General features: G+C 39.3%; 1 protein-coding gene across 1 annotated transcript; it reads left to right on the top strand.

Moving 5' to 3' along the window:
• The first annotated feature begins 466 nt into the window (after positions 1-466).
• Positions 467-17,052, top strand: LOC143882306 (acetyltransferase At1g77540-like). Its single transcript, XM_077385830.1, has 2 exons — positions 467-992; positions 16,723-17,052. The coding sequence occupies exons 1-2, from the start codon at positions 741-743 to the stop codon at positions 16,792-16,794; spliced, it is 324 nt and encodes a 107-aa protein (XP_077241945.1). The 5' UTR covers positions 467-740; the 3' UTR covers positions 16,795-17,052.
• The last annotated feature ends 931 nt before the right edge of the window (positions 17,053-17,983 follow it).

Raw genomic sequence — 17,983 nt, 5'->3', positions numbered from 1 at the left:
TATATCGAACCACAGTTAATTCTAAACGAACCCTATCATTCAACAGCGTAAATTAAAACTTTCCTTTCCCAATTTCGAAGGCGTGAGCCTCGAGATTACAAAATATTAATTGGATTCCTTTAATGCACTCGCACCCATGTATTTTCCGATCGCACCCATCTGCATTCCAATCACACCTTACCTTGCTTGTAGCCGTCGACTTCCGCCTCTACGACAAAGATTATAGTTCACATGAAATAATTTCTATTTTGTGGATGTTGAGGTATATTTAATGTAAGCAGAAAAAGAAACGCAATCAGCAGGAAAATGTTAATTGTGATGTGTATCACTTGTAGAACAAGGAAGGGCAAAATAGTCTTATTTTGATCTGACACATCTACTTTGAGTGTGTCAGGACGTAAAGTTGAAAACTCGCAAAAAAAATAAAATAAAATTTCGATTGTTTCTTCCTAGCTTAGTGTTAGTGTGAGATAGAGATAATAGGCATATCTCATCTTAAGGATGTGCGAATCATTGAGTGAAAAAAAACTTGAAATCTCTCTTATGATTCAAAATCGTGGTGTAACTTATATCCCCTTTGTTCCTGTCATGGAATACATGAAATAAATCAAAAAATGGATTTTTGTTGAAGAATGAAATCTTATTGTTAGAGTTGAAAACTCCCCCCCCCCCCCCCCCCCTCCGGCCTTTGGTGTTTTCCTCAATTTATACCCAATTGCTTGGTGGGGAGAGGGAGAGAGATGGCAGGGTCTGGAGCAGGAGCTAGTCCTTTGATCGTATGGAACGAGAGAGAGAAACGGTTCGAGACGGAAGACAAGAAAGCTTTCATAGAATACCAACTGAGAAAGGGAGGAAAAGTGATGGATATCGTTCACACCTTCGTTCCTTCAAGCAAGAGAGGTCAAGGCCTCGCCTCTCTTCTCTGCGTCTCTGCCTTCAATCACGCTAAGAACCACTCCATGGCCGTAATACCCACCTGCTCTTATGTCTCCGTGAGCCTCCCCTTCCTTCATCTTTTTCTTTAACGTACTCAAAGTAGGGTTTTTTTTATGGGTCTTTGTCGGCTCTCGACTTAGGTGCATATCAATTGAACGTCCTCTTAAATTTACATTTTTTCTTTTTGGGTTTTCATTTTTGTGTCTTAATCAATGAAAATTGCTGTAGAATTTTGATTCGAGCTTGGCTTGAGATTTCTAATATCATAGAAAATTGCCCATTTCCTCTTTCAATGAACCATGATCATATATCAATTAACACCATAATGAATTTTCCTTAGGGTGGTGGGGATTTTTCTTTCCATTCATAATAGCATAGGTAAGAAATGGTTCAAAAGAATTGCCGGGGTCATTTGGGAGGATTCGATTTCAAGTCATCTTATTGTTTAGATTTTGCTTACTGGCCTAAGGTTATTTCTGGCACACATCGAGTTCTCATTTGCGAAATTAATTGATCAATTTTAGTCTCAGGGTTTTCTTAGATTTATAGCATCTAAACTTTCCAATTTCAGCTGAACTACCTTAGTGATGAAGTGATGTTTGTTGTTTGTTTTTCTTTTCTGTTCATCTATAATGGAATATGCAGAAAAAATTGGCTAAAAAGTTTGTCTACAGGGTTGTTAATTTGGATGGATTTCAATTGCAAGTCATCTGAGTTCTGCATCTTGCGTTCTGAGTTTTGGTTTATGGTTTACATCTGTTTCAAGCTCCATCTGTGAAATTCAATGATGATTTTTTTAACTGTTTGTCTAGGCTTTTCTAGTTTTATTTAGGCTGACCATTTTTTGTTGTTGTTGTTAAACCTTGATCGTGATGAATAAGTATAACTGTGGATGAATAAATATGGTTGGACAATTTTTTATTCAGCAAGAATTGCATAGCTAAGAAATTGATTGTCAATTTGGATGGATTTTAGTAGCAGACCCTCGTAATTTTGCATTATGTGGTTTTGGGTTTTGATATTTTGTCACTGGGGCTTGCTGGAGAATTTTGTCAGCACTTTCAATCATTTTTTTTATCTGAACTTTTATTATTTTATCTTCCTTTTTTTCTTCTTCTTCTTCTTTATTTGAATGGTAACAGCTACTTCATTGTAAGAATTCTGTGAAAATTATGGATAACGACAGCAATTATAGCAGAAATCAGAATCAGAATAGAACAGGAAAAAAAACTCAAGGGGACGAGCTGTCCCAAATAGTCTCTAATACCTAATAAACCCTCCTATATCTCTAATACCATTAAAATGCATGCCATAGGCCACCAAAAAGTTTCATGGGCCACTCCTATAATGGAAATGAATTACTGATGACTAACTCTTCTCTGTCTACATTTTCCTTTTCTAGTTTTTCTGCCATCTTATTAACTTATCTAAGTTTATGCTGTAGCAATAGGTTAATCTTCATGCAAAGGTCAAGACTTTCCGTGATGATACTAGCTAATCTCCATGAGTCCATTGATTTTTTTACTTGTCCATGCAATTACATTTGTTGAATCTCCTTCTATGATAAGGTGACTACTTAAAGATGTGACAATGATCTTGAGTCCACAAAGTAGTGCCCTTGGGTCTGGTTCATTGGAACCACAAACTCAGCTGCCCCTGAATGCACCATTAGTGCATTTTTATTTGAAAAACGGAACTCTATCCCTACACCGGCTTGGCCTGGTTTTCCTTTGGATCTACCATCAAAGTTCGAGTTTGATCCATACACTAGGAGGGGCTGCTGATGCAGGAGTGTCCCCTTGAGCTAAGTCTACATCGGCCTTAACAACTCATGAGTATAGTAGTATACTATGATTTGTGGACACAGACACGGAATGACGGACATGGCAAACCCCCAAAATTTAGAAATAGGGACACGCCTAAATCAGAATGTAAATGTAATCATGATTTGTGGGCACGGACTCGTTTGTCGAGTTTTGATATGGATATGAGGTGTCTACTATAAGAACTCCTAAAAATCTAGAAATAGTGGCACGTCCATACACTTACATATAAAATTACTGATTACTATAATAATTTGCAACAATATAAACATGCTATTTATTTACCTATAAAAAATACGGTATTCACTTAACAAACTAATAAATCTTAGGTGGAATACGGTCGTGGAATTCTATCGTAATCTATATTCTCAAAAACATAACTGGAGGCCGAAGTTTGATGGATTGGATTTCAAACATATTTCTCTGGATATGGCTCAATGGCTGGAATGACCGTTCTCCGTGGAGGAGATTGAGTGTGCCATGGAGTCTATGCAAAAAGATAAGGCCCCGGGACGTGATGGATTTCTGCCAGGTTTCTTTAGAAATATTGGGATTTAGTGAAATCTGATGTTCTTGCTTTCATCAGGAGTTCCATGAGCGTGGCATCATCAGCAAGGAAATGAATTCCACATTTATTACACTTATTCCGAAGAAGGAAGGGGCTGTTACAATTCAGGATTATCGTCCGATCAGCCTTATCCATGGTATTTATAAATTATTATCAAAGGTTCTGGCTAGACGGTTATGCAGGGTTATGAAGGAAGTAATATCAAAATATCAAGGGGCTTTCGTCTGCAATAGGCAAATTCTGGACGGTATCCTTATTGCCAATGAGTCAGTTCGCTCCTTTTTTCGTCAATTGAATGGAGTTGCTGAGCCGGCATCTCCCCAATCACGTATTTGGTGTAAAATTCCCCCGCCCCGAGTCTCAGCCTTTGCCTGGACGGTGGGGCATAGGTGTATTAACACCTGTGATCGACTCAAACGCCGGGGAATGCATCTTGCTAGCTGGTGTGTGATGTGCTATTCTTCCGAGGAATCATTGAACCATCTATTCGTCATATGTTCCTTTGCGCATCGGATTTGGATGGCTATGTTTAAGGCGTTCGGTTTTGAATGGGTTCTGCAGGAAAACATCTCTGAGATATTATTAAACTGGAAAGGCGCTTTTAACAGGTGTATGGGTCAATCTATGTGGAGGGTGTTTCCTTTCTCAGTTATCTGGCACCTATGGGCTGAACGCAATCGTCGTATTTTCCAGAGTAAGCGCAAATCTCTGATGCATTTACTCCTGGACATCTGTATCTCATTAATTTCTTGGTGCCGCGCTAAAGCTGGTATCCCAGACACTGTGGAGATGACCCTGCGCCATTGGGGTACGGTTGCAACCGAAAGAAGGAGAGTCAATTCTATCTTACCTAGATGGGAACCTCCTCCCGAGGGTTGGTTTAAATTGAATTTTGATGGTAGTTCGTTTGGGAACCCGGGAAGAGCAGGTATTGGAGGAATCATCAGAAACGCCTCTGGCAACAATGTCATGTCATATTCTGGTTTGTGTGGCATTTGCGATGCAAACGAAGTGGAGGCTAGGGCTCTCTTGTTTGGCCTTAAATGGCTTGTCCAAAATTTTGTGAGGCCTATTATCATCGAAGGTGACTCGAGCAATGCAATTGCGTGGGCTACTTGGCGCAAATCAGGACCTTGGCATCTGCAGAGTGTGCTCGATGAGAGTCGCGACCTCATCAGGGAGATCAAACCCTGTTTCGAGCATAGGCGGAGATCGGCTAACGACGTGGCAGATTCTTTAGCCAAGGAGGGTGTTAATCTCCCTGAAGCTCGGATCCTTTCTTTTGTGGAGATGTAATTTCTTTGTTTGGGGGACCTCTTGTCCCCTGTTTTTGTACATATCTTCTTATTAATAAAGTTTGGTTACCTTTCAAAAAAAAAAAATGAGCTACTTGATACCATGAAGCAGAAGAATGAGTGTGGTGTCTTGATTCGTGTCGATTTTGAGAAAGCCTACGACCAAGTGGATTTGAGGGTATTGGACTATATAATGTCACGAATGGGATTTGGCCTGAAATGGCGTGCCTGGATGTCAGCCGGTTTGAAATCTGCTATGTTCTCAATTCTAATTAATGGCACCCCGGAAGGATATTTCGGCTGTACTCGTGGCTTGCGTCAAGGGGACCCTTTGGCTCCGTATCTTTTCATCATTGTTGCGGAGTCTTTACACTCCCTCATTGATAAAGCTGACATTTGTGGCTACATTCGTGGTATTGCACCTTGTCGTTCATCAGCATCAACCATCTCACACCTCCAGTTTGCCGACGACACTATTCTTTTCTTGGAGGACAATGTCGATTCGGTGCACAGTGCGAAACACATCTTTCGATGGTTTGAGATTATTTCAGGGCTTAAAATCAATCTCAAAGAGCACGGTTGCTGGCATAAATATGGAATCTGATACTCTGGACAATTATGCTCGTATTCTTGGCTGCCAGGTTGATACGCTACCTATTAAATATCTCGGCTTACCATTGGGTTTCAGTTTCCCCAAAGCTGCGCAATGGGACCCGGTTATTGAGAGGATTGGAAGAAAGTTAGCATCATGGAAGAAGAACTATTTATCATTTGGGGGTCAAATAACCCTTATTAAAGCCGCATTGGCGAATATGCCTGTCTATTTCATGTCCGTCTTTAAGATCCCTGCCGCTATTGCCAAGAGAATTGAAAGAATGTAGAGAGATTTTCTCTGGGAAGGGAAGGACAATGGGAAGAGGCTTAAAAGTCTGATTGGCTGGAAAAAGGTTTGTCTGTCCAAAAGAAATGGAGGGTTGGGTATCGGGAAAATTAGGCTCCGAAATGAGGCACTATTAGGGAAGTGGTTTTGGAGATTTGGTACTGAAAAGGAGGCCTTGTGGCAAAATGTTATACGTGAAAAATATGGTAGTAGATGGGGTGACTGGATCTGCAATGGCGTCTCAAATCGAAAAGGCTCTGGGGTATGGAAATCTATTTCATCTGCTCTGGAAGCATTCTTACTTACTATTGGTACGTTTTGAACCCGGAATCGGTAATTCTGTTCATTTTTGGGTGGACGTCTGGATTGGTAATTGCTCATTGGCTGAGGTGTATCCAGACCTATTTCGATTGGCAAGGGACCCATCCTCCACAATCTCTCAATATCTTGCCAGAATCCCGGGTCGCAGAAACCATGTATGGGATATCTGTCTACTGAGGGATCTTAAAGATACTGAGTTTGTTAACTTCAGTTCTCTCCTGGAAAAGCTATCTGCTGTGTATTTATCATCGTCCCTCGATGGGTTTGGACACCTCACTCTCAGGGTGAGTTTTTGGTTAAATCTTTCTTTAAGAAGATTAATGATGATTGCGATCCCCCTTCCTCACTGGCCAATATTTGGAGTAGCATCGCCCCACCTTATGTTACTGCGTTCCTGTGGTCGCTGCTACATAAGGGAGTTAATACTTGTGACAGATTAAAGGCACGTGGTTTTCATATGGCAAGTTGGTGCGTCCTCTGCAAGAACGCGGATGAGAACCCTGATCACTTATTCCTCCATTGTCCTTTCTCTTATCTGATTCGGATGGGAATTTTTAGGCACTTCGGTTACTCTTGGGTGCTACAGAGGAGTATTTGCAGCACCATTAATGATTGGTGCGGCACTTTTTTTGGGTGTCGTGGCGAGTCTATGAGGATAGCAATTCCATTTGCGATTGTTTGGCATATCTGGAATGAGAGAAATTACCGGATTTTTGGGGGGAAGGAGAAGAGCTGGTTCAGTATCATTCTTGATATAAAGCTAACTATCATCAAGTGGAGCAAGGCCAAAGGCGGGATTTCTTATTCAGTTGGGGATCTCCTCTGAAATTGGTTAGCAGTGGTACGGGAAAAAAAGTCTGAAATCAGAGTAGCTCCAGTTTGGAACCCCTCATCAGAGGGTTGGGTTAAATTTAATTTTGATGGGAGCTCCAGGGGTAATCCGGGTAGGGCGAGTATTGTTGGTGTGATTCGGGACCATAATGGAGTCATTCGCATGAGTTTCTCTGGGCCTGTGGGTGTCTGTGATGCGAATGAGGCGGCAACACATTCATCAATTTAATCTAGTTCTCTTCACTTTCCAATATGCAACGAGAAAGGGAGACCAATAGGATACAATGAATATCATATTAAACTAAGAGTTTATTTAGGGGAGGGGATATAACATCAAATATTAGATAAAAAAGAGTTTGTAATAAATGAAGAGTTAATAATAAAAGAGGTAAGCACAATATTCACTAATAAAATAGAATGTCACACTTGACACGGTACAAAACTTATCAACACTCTCACATTATTAGAAATGTCTAAAGGAGTGTCGACACGTGTGGACACGCTTGTCGTATCGGACACGACAGGACACATGTGTCGGCAATAAATTCAAAGTGTCGGCTAAATCATCGTGAGTATAGGACTTTGTCTTTGTTTCATTGCATTTAGCTACTACTACTACGGGGGTAGTTAGCCATTTTGTTCTTTTTCATGTCCGTTTTATGTATTTCCACTAGGTAAGGGCAATTAGGTCATTTCATTTTGTAATTGGCTATTTAAACCCCTATTTTCATTTTTGTAGTGTACTTTTGATGATTTCATTTGAAACTTAGGGTTTGGAGGTTTTTGTAAGACGTCTCTTCTAATTTGGGAGAAATGCCTTTACGATTGAATTTGTGCAAGCGAGAGGATTTACAAGCTTGAGCTACAAGCTTGCCTCTCTTGTTTCCTATCAACTTTCTCCATTTGAATCAAAGAGTTTTTACATCGAAATCTCTGATCTAGCGTCCCTTTTCTTGATCAATCAATGATTGTTGCAAGTATCTTCAAGAAGAAGCATAGGAACTCAAGTTTTGTCCCGGAGTTATCTCTGCTGCCAATGGCTGTTGAAAGAAGCATCCTTGTGAATTTTCTTAGCGGGAAAACCTCATTTCTGTAAGTAAATATCACTCAGGGATCCAACAACTTGTTTGTGTAGAAATTTCATCAGAAATTGGAGTTTTCTTACAAGAAATGAATGAACCAGGGCAGCACAGTTCACTAACTGTTTGCTACCACGATCCATGTTCTTGGCTGGTTTTGACCTAATTTCATGGACGAGTGTGAGTCGTTGTTTAGCCAATTTCAGACCCTCCCTTGCTGGTAATCCATCCCTAAATCATCTCCTCAACTAGATCTATTAGTTTAGGCCAATCACATGGAGATCAGTCTACTCTATGGCCAAATCCGAACTTCACTTCTTACATAAAAGTTCAGGTGGTTGCCATGACGATTGAAATTCAGCATTCTTAGTGGCATCTCAGCTCTAATCTCCCATGTTTTGGGGGAATGACCTTTAAGCTTTTGGAAAGATTGCCTTGAAATCCCTATTTGATAGTCATGTGGTTCTCATTTAGCTTTGGGTGAAATAGTCTTGTCTTTTTACTATTAAGCCAGAAAACATGCAATTTGCGGCTGAATTTTTGGAAGTTTTGCAAATCCTTTGTGGCTAAAATTTAAAGGGTTCTCAGTTGGAATTTTGGTTGTGTTTAAGAGCTGAAATCAAAGTGTTGTTGGGAACAATCGGTTGAGATTTTTGCAAAAGGCTGGTCGACTAACATGAAAGGGTTGGATGGCTGAGAGTTGGTTGCAATGGGCTGGAATATAAATTGCAAGAGGAGGTTTGGATGGAATAAAAGAAGGAAGGGTAAGGGGTGACGTTTCTGGGTTTGTCTTCGTGCAAACCTAGTTGTTGGAATCCGCACGGAAAGGTCAGTCTTATGCATGCAAGAGGGGTGCATCCTTCCTTCTACGGCAAACCAGTGCTTCGATCAAAAGGTTGGGGCTGTTGGGACTTTTCTCAAGAGATCCTGGTATGATAGAGATGGCTTCTGGTGAACGGGGCTTGATGATAAATAAAGCTTGCACTTAGACAAGCTATGGAGGACAAACTAGATTGCACTGCGACTAAGCTTAAAGAGATGAGAGTGCAGCCGCAGGATCAACCCAGAAATTGGGCTCTGTTGCCACAAACAAGAGGGATAGAGAAAGCTCACGGTTTTAGAGCAACCCAGAGATCTCAACAGAAACATTTATTCAAAACTCATCCCCTTTCATTGATATGACTGGTCCTTTTTATAGAGGTGGAACCTCTTTTCATCATGGAAAGTCGTCTATGCATATTTGGCTTCATGCCAAATTTGCCAATTACAAACTTTTGAAATAAAAGAAAGAAAGAAAAGAAACAGAAGCTAGAAAAAAATTAGGCGTCACCTAATATCTAATTGAAGCAACTAACTTAGATGCTAACACAAATTTCCTTAGTGACCTACTTTCTATGTGAGATAATAGAAATAGGAATGTTGCTTTTTTTTTTTTGAATGGTATTAAAGTCATCATTCCTAATTGGTCAAAGCATGGCTAACGAATTTGGCTACGTGCTAATGTGTGTGTGTGTGGTGTGCATGTGTGTGCGTGCGTGTGTGACACACACATGTGCACACACACACACACGTACACACACACACATGTGCACACACACACACATGCACACACAACACGTGCACACACACACACATGTGCGCATGCACACACATATGCGCACGCACACACACAAACAGCACACACACATATGCGCACTCACACACATATGCACACACACAAACACACACCTAAAAAAAATCTCTCTGGCAAACCGCAATTCGTCGATTTCAATCCAAAGTGCCCCTTGCCTTTTTTCAGGTAGCTTTGTTACGCCTATTCATAAGTGGGGCATTGGTCATAGCCAAGAAACGGAAGTTTTGTCTTTCTTTCTTTTAATCCAAATAACAGAACAAAGAGACCACTAAAAAAAGTGAGAAAAATCAGTTTAAGTAAGAACTAGCACTAGAAATGCGAAAACTGTAAATGGAAATAGGGTATTAAAGGCACGTCTAAGTGGTTAATAGAAATAACTATGTTTTGGTATTTTTCAAATTAGGAAATTCCTAAATTTGACACTTGCTAAAATGGAAACTTCCAAACCTGGAACCCAAAGCCTAAATTTAAAAAAGGTGGTTTCTAAATCCCAAATTTGCTAAATTTGAAAACTACCAAAAACAGAAATTAGAAACTGCAAAAAATTGGAAACGGCCAAAATTAGCAGGGTCAATGATGTCATCTCACCGAACCAATCGCCGATCTAAAGGCCATTAGGGGGCGCATCATCGAGCTGAGAAATTTCGACGTCCCTATCGTAGATCTACAGTTTTTGGTCATCGATTTGCTTGGGCTGATGAGTTGCACCTGTATCAAGATGCCAGCTCAATGCAAACATATAAGTACTTGGTGCTTCCTTTCTGCTGAAATACCTGAGTCCCCAAAAGTTTCACTTCAGAACCGAATTAGTGTTCAATCAAGTGATCTGATGCAAACCTGCCAGAAATCACAAATTATGAGCTGAGTATTTCAAGACATGTACTCATTTTCTAGATCTACATGAACTTCAAACAGACCGTTTGACATTCCGCCACATATGGGCGAGTTACCAAAGACAGTTTCCATTTACTGTTGGGACCTTTATTACCATTACCTTCACAGCCATTTGCATACACCCTTCAAGACTTACGTAGAATCATTTTTAATTGCTGCATTTGAGTTAGTTTTGCCTTCGGAAATCTTTCGACCAACAGCTGAACACACCTTAAAAGTGTAGACATTTTCACTTCCCTCCAAGCATCACCCCCGCCAACCTACACTGCATCAGCCTCCCACTTGGTAGATGCTATAGCTTTATAACCTTTCTACCAAATGATGATTCTCCAATTTCTAAGAATTTCTTGAGTTGAGTCGGATGGCATTTTCTTGCTATTTGGTGCCCATTAAATGAGATACAATCTCTTTATCTATTATCACCTTTCCCATCATCCTACTATTTTCCTTGAATTTTTTTTTATTCTTCTCCTTCCATACTATCCAAACCATGACGAAGGGAATACGTAGTCCCTAAACGATATTCCCGGAACTTCCAAATAAAAAAAATCCCATTCCAATTAACGATTATCTCCTTAATTGACAATGGAAAGACCCATGAAACTCCAAAGCTATGAAGAATGGTGCACCAAAGATGCCGTAAGAATGGTGTCTTATAGGAGGTTTGGCCGTCTCTTCGTGTACGCTATCTTGGCTGGTCTGGTATTTCTACTCTTGTATTGGTTTGGGACTTTTGGGGATTTGTGTTTTCCTTTGTAGCCGTGTATCTACGTTTTGGCTTGCTTTTCGGTTGGGGGCTGTTTTCCTCCCTTTTGCTGTAAATCCCTTGTTTGCATTGGAACGATAAAAAAAAGATGCCGCAAGAATGAGCATTTGACCTTTAGACGATCTAACGAATCATTAGCTTCATTACAAAGAATGCACTTTCTAGCAAGTTAAAATTGCCTTCTTTTGAGCCTATCACACGTGTTGTTTTTTTCCCAACTGTCCATGAGAAAGGTACCACTCCCAATTGAGCAAGAGGAGTTTTGGATAGAATAAAAGAAGGAAGGGTAAGGGGTGACGTTTCTGATTTTTGTCTTCGTGCAAACCTACTTATTGGAATCTGCGCGGAAAGGTGAGTTTTCTGCATACAAGAGTGGTGCATCCTTCCTTCTACAGCAAATCAGTGATGCGATCAAAAGTCTGGGGCTGTTGGGAGTTTTCTCAACAGATCCTGGTATGATAGAGATGGCTTCTGGTGAATGGGGCTTGAAGATGAATTAAGCTTGCACTTAGACAAGCTATGGAGGACAAACTAGCTTGCACTGCGACTAGCTTAAAGAGACAGGAGTGCAGCCGCAGGATCAACCCAGAAATTGGGCTCTCTTTCTACAAACAAGAGGGATAGAAAAAGCTAACGGTTTTAGAGCAACCCAGAGATCTCAATAAATTTTTTTATTCAAAGTCATCCCCTTTCATTGATATGATTAGTCCTTTTTATAGATGTGGAATAATCAAGCTGCAAAATTTCGATGGCCCGATCGTAGATCTGTAGTTTTTTGTTGTCGATTTGCTTTGGTTGATGAGTTGCACCTGTATCAAGATGCCAGCTCAGTGCAAACAAATAAGGACTTGGTGATTCCTTTCTGCAGTGAAACTGTGAAATACCTGAATCACCAAAAGTTTCACTGCAGAACCGAAATAGTGTTCAATCAAGTGATCTGATTCAAACCTGCCAGAAATCACAAATTATGAGCGGAGTATTTCAAGACATGTACTCGTTTTCTAGATCTACATGAACTTCAAACAGACCGTGTGACATTCCGCCACATATGGTCGAGTTACCAAAGACAGTTTCCATTTACTGTTGGGACCTTTATTACCATTACCTTCACAGCCATTTGCATACACCCTTCAAGACTATGTAGAATCATTTTTAATTGCTGCATTTGAGTTAGTTTTGGCTTCAGAAATCTTTCGACCAACAACTGAACACGCCTTAAAAGTGTCTAGACATTTCCACTCCCATCCGAGCATCACCTCCGCCAACCTACCCTGCATCAGCCGCCCACTTGGTTGATGCTATAGCTTTATAACCTTTCTTCCAAATGATGGTTCTCCAATTTCTAAGAATTTCTTGAGTTGAGTTGGACGGCATTTTCTTGCTATTTCGTGCCCATTAAATGAGATACAATCTCTTAATCAATTATCACCTTTCCCAACATCCTAATCTTTTCCTTGAATATTTGTTTATTCTTCTCCTTCCATGTTATCCAAACCCTAACAAAGTTTATAAGTAGTCCCCGAAGGATATTCCCGGAACTTCCAAATAAAAAAAAATCCCACTCCAATTAAGGATTATCTCCTTAATTGACAATGGAAAGATCCATGAAACTCCAAAGCTATGAAAAATGGTGCACCAAAGATGCCGCAAGAATGGTGTCTTGTAGGAGGTTTGGCTGTCTCGATTGGTCCCTTATAGGTGGTTTGGCCGTCTCTTTGCGTACGCTATCTTGGCGGGTCCGGTAATTCTACTCTTGTATTGGTTGGGGACTTTGGAGATTTGTTTTTTCCTTTGTAGCCGTGAATCTACGTTTCGGCTTGCTTTTTGGTTGGGGGCTGTTTTCCTCCCTTTTGTTGCAAATCCCTTGTTTACATTGGAATGATAATTGCTACCTTTCACGAAAAAAAAAGATGCCGCAAGAATGAGCATTGGACCTTTAGACGATCTAACGAATCATTAGCTTCATTACAAAGAATGCACTTTATAAGAAGGCAATTTTAACAGTTGGTCTTTTTTTCCTAACTATGCATGAGAAAGGCCCACTCCCAATTGAGCAATAGCTTTCCTAATTCTTGCACTAGGCAATTTTCTCCCTTTCAATTCTAACAAGCTATGTAGTAAAGATTGAACTCCTTGGATGACCAGAATCCATATCCTTGAATTGGGTTCTTGGAAAGATATGTAGCGCTTCCTAATCAACCCTAAAAGAGTAGAGAAATTATCAATTTCACTATCTTTAAGGTCTTTCCTAAGTCTAATATCCGAAGTCACTGTCCTATCCCCCATTTTCTCAACAGTCACAAACTATCACCCCTTTATCGATCGTTAAAAGATATAGGTCCAGATATGCTTGGTACAACAAGGACTCGCCAAACCATAAATCCACAAATAGACTGTCACGCACCCAAAACTTTACCTAATAATAGACTCTTACTTTCCTAATCCCCTTAGACCTTCCCATATTTGTCCCCAATGATTTTGTGCCATAATGTTTTTTTCCTTACCATATCAATAACTGTTTACCAAGGAGTGTCTTATTTTTTAATATTACCTTATGTCAATTCCCCCTCTATTTTTTGATTGACACACCTTCCATTTCATAAGATGCCTGATTCTTTGTTTGGACTCCTCCTTCCTGAAGGAAATCTATTTGAAGCTTCTACATTTTACTTGCAACTTTTGCATGTATCTCGAAGAGACATAAAGGCCACCGGAAAATTTATCCAAAGCCGTTGTATAACGATAATTCTTCCACCTAAAGATTGGTAATTTTTTTCCAATAAGTTGTTTTTCTTTGTATTCTTTGCATATTTGGATCTCAAAGAGATGTCGCCGGTATACCAAACCCTAGCGCTCCATGAGGTGACGGATCACCTTGCTAAATCTGGAGTCTCCATGGAATCCTTAGTGCTCTATGATTCTCTTCCCCCTTGATTAGATTTATTATTGTTTTTATTTGCCTTGTGATTATATTTATACTAACCATCTCGGTCTTCATTGCTTCTTAATAATATTGGCTACCTTCTTCAAAAAAAAAAAAAAAAAAACAAACCCTAGGGTAAGTCCAAGGCATTGGCAATTCTTATTTTCTACATCTCATGATGTTTGCTAAACAATTAACTTCTTGTTGCATATTGATATAGCAAATATATTTTTTTTCAAAAATTAATTTCCAAACGTAAGACCCCTTTTTCTTCTTTCTTAATAAATTCTTGTTACTACTCAAAAAAATTTAAACTTGAGACCACGTCAAGCCATCTAAATATTTTTTTTAGATTTTTAACTTCTGATTCCTCTTTGTTTAAGAAAATAAGAATATCATCCATACTCAAATTGGAGTGATTGATGGTGAAGCAAACCTACTCTCTTTGAATCTCTCAATAAACCTCATCTCCTCCACTCTTATAATCAGTATGCTAAAGGCTTCCAGTACCAGTATCAATAAATACGGAGATAGTGATGACTGCTTCTAGTGTTGCCAAAAGAGCCGACTGGTGATCCATTCATTATGATTGCGAATCTTGCCAATGACGTGCATACCATCATCCATTTTTGCTATCACTTTCCGAGGTCCATTGTATCTTGAATAAAATCCGATCATATGCTCTCTTTTTTTCAATACTAATTTTGTACCCTAGTTTCCTTCTTTCTCGAGTCAAGGCATTCATTTGTCGTAAGTAACACCATTTAGGATTTGTTTTCCTTTCACAAAAGCACCTTGATATTGAGAGATCACATGTTTGACAACTTCTTTTATTCTTCTAGCTAAAACTTTAGCCAAAATTATGTTAACTCCATGCACCAGAACTCATGGGATAAAAAATCTTTAAGCTCAACTGTTCCTTCAATCTTTCGTAGTTATTAATGTGATTGAAGTAGTATTGTTTTCATTCCCCAATCTAACCTCTCTCATGAAATCCTTGAAGAAAGCCAGAATGTCTCCTTTTATATCCTCCCAATATCTTTGATAAAAAGCTATTTGCTTTGTTTGGTTGCTCATTTTGGGGGGATTCTAGGAGTTTCAAATGCTTGAGATCTTCCAAAGATCTCCCCAAAGCATGTTTGGTTGTCATTTAGACCTTTGACCACTAGACGACTTCTAGACATCATTATTGCTTTTTATCTTAGGTGGCGCCTATGTGGCGGAGATGTTTCCCCCATAATCTTCTCTCCAAATTTCACCATTTTGGTGAAATTTGAGGAGAAGATCTCAAGAAGTTCTTGTCTTATTCTCCTTTCTCCCTCTCTCTCTTCCACTCCCCATTTTGGTAATGGCACCCCTACATCTCCCACTAATCTTCTCGTGGTTGCCGCGCAACCAAACACACTGGGTCAATCTTTCCCTATTCTTCTCCCAATCTAATCTTCTTGTCTTCTCCCCTCTGACTTCTTCTCCTAATCCCCCACCCAACTTCCAACAACCAAACAGAGCAATTTGTGAAGCCATTCGAGCTGGGTGCTTTGTTTCTTTTCATACTAAAAAATTGTCTCTCCGACTTCTTCTTCATCTTTCCTTTCCATCCATTTTTTTTTTTTTTGCTTGATGTGTTTATATTCCGCTGCTCCAAGCTTTGTTCTCCAATTGTGTTCCTTAGAATACAGCTTGAGAAAGTTTGTATGATTAGATTCTTAATTGCTTCCTTTTTCTTGACAATTTCTTCTCCATTTACCAAGCAATTAATTGTGTTAATTCAAATTCTAACGTTTGCTGTTCTATGAAAAATAACCTGGTGTTCTTATCACCTTCTTTTAATCAAATGGCCTTTGATTTTTGTCCTTGACTAATTTCCTCTCTTCTTAGAATATCTTCATATTCCATCTTTAGGATTCTTCTTTCCTCCAAAGCTCCATCTAGATTGATTTCTTTCGATTGAACAATATTCTCAATTTTGGATAACACTTCCTCTCTGAATTTTTTACTCAAAGACTTTCTTTCATTCCTTAATTCAATGTTCTAACATCATCAATTTCCTTCATAATATGAAACCTTTCCAAGCAACATTTATTTCATTCCATTCTTTAATTTTCTCATGAAACCCCGATATTTCAGTAGTGCTAGATCCAATTTGATTGGACTTGGATCATTCTCCCAATTCCTCATTTTTAAAAGAATCGGATTGTGATCCGAAATTGATCTTGGTAAGACTCTCTGGATGATGTGAGGATCCTGTTTTTACTAATCTTCGGAGTGTAGCATCCTATCAAGTTTACTCATGATGAAATTGGGATGTTTGTTTGTCCAAGTATAGGTTGCACCCTCTAAAGGGAAGTAAATCAATTCACACCCAGTTTCTTTGTCTTTTATCCTTTTCTGTTTTCAATCATGGTGTTTTCTCAGTACACCTGCCATTCTTTTTCCAATCCCGATTTGGGGGAGAACCGACGAACTTTCTGAAATTGATCCAAGTTCTCCCACTCTTGCCAATTTTTTGTCTTTACAATTTCTAGAAAACCTTACCTGAAAATGGTAATGAAATGAAATACTGATCTGGATACAGATATGTGAATGTATGCACAAAAGTATATCCATATTTCGTGAACGTGAATTTGGGTGTGCCCTGTTTCTTCTTCTTCTTCCTTTTTTTTTGTGAACGTAAGAAAGTTCTGCTAAAAGTGCCACTTTTCTCTCTGGTATGCCACTCTTTTGCATGTTGACTGACCTAGGGACTGAACTAAGCTAATCTTTTTTGTGGCAGGACACATTTCTTCCTCGGAATCCATCTTGGAATTTAGTCCTACATATGGAGGATCTAAAATCATGTATTTGATCTACAGAAATACAGTGTCAATGTTGTAAACTTACAAAAACTTTGACTGCTCTGTTCTCGACAGAAGACTCTATTCTTGATGATAAAAAAGGTATCATAGCCTGCACAAGTAAATAAAATTCTGATCATATTCTAGCAAAACCACCTAGTTCAATGAGGAGCTTAATTCTCAAACATGTCTGTTTTTTCATATATGTAAATGCGTGTGATTTTTTTAAAAATGGAAATGCATGTGATGTTTGTACACCTTATGAGGCATTTCATAGAATTTACAGCAGATAACATGTTGGAAGAGCCGTGTCTTTGTCTGAAGTATGAACTTAAACAAAGTAGTTTGGTGATTTTTGTGTCACGCTATTGTATTATTCTGCACTTACAACTCGGAACAGCTTCTCATGCCAAGATTTTGGGCATGTGAGCTACAAAACCACAGGGATGGGCCTAGGAAAAAAATACTTTACCGTCAAAGTGAAAATAAATATGCATCATTTAATTGCAACTTTTTCCCTGGTCATGGTGAGGAATATCCTTAACCCTTCTAGGGCTGCAAGCCTTACTTAGACAAGCTTCTTGGATAAACTCCCCTTGTAGGGGTCAAAGTCTTGGACAAGCTTCTTGGATAAACTCCCACGGGCAATTTTAATCACCTTTTTTTGTTCCCTAATAGGGCTGTTCTCCATGGGGATTGAAATCCTTAGATACATTGTTCTTGGGACTGGCTACTATTGGATAATTTTATCTTGAATAAATCCCTGAGATTGGCTACCTTGCTTGTATAGTATTCCCTACCTATTTGGGCTATGGCTGTTCTCAACTGAACAGAGGATAGCTAGCCTCTCCAACAATATAATTTTTTTTTGAAAGATGACGTCTTTCATTGATATTAGAAAAGCAATAGGGACTAGTAGTCCCGTCCTGCACTACAAGATATCAATAAAACTGGACCGGGCATACCTGGAACCAGGGAGGGGTAGAACCTAACAAAACAAATTAAGCTACAATAACATTTTCCTTTCTTCCTTTAGCATGCCATTAGCAGACTTTACCTTGGGGCCCCAAAAGCATCTCTCTATATCATCAGTCCTTTTTACATGCCAAATCCCATTAATCTTGTTAGCACCAACATTAACAAAGCATCAAATGTTTGTAAACCAAAGACAAATACGCCCAAAAAGCTCCTTTTCCATCT

The sequence above is a fragment of the Tasmannia lanceolata genome, unplaced genomic scaffold (assembly GCF_043159265.1).
Source record: "Tasmannia lanceolata isolate RefF3 unplaced genomic scaffold, GAP_Taslan_0.1 ptg000002l, whole genome shotgun sequence".
NCBI classification, from domain to species: domain Eukaryota; kingdom Viridiplantae; phylum Streptophyta; class Magnoliopsida; order Canellales; family Winteraceae; genus Tasmannia; species Tasmannia lanceolata.
Note: the sequence above shows the minus strand (reverse complement) of the source record. Positions and strands in the feature narration are given on the sequence as shown.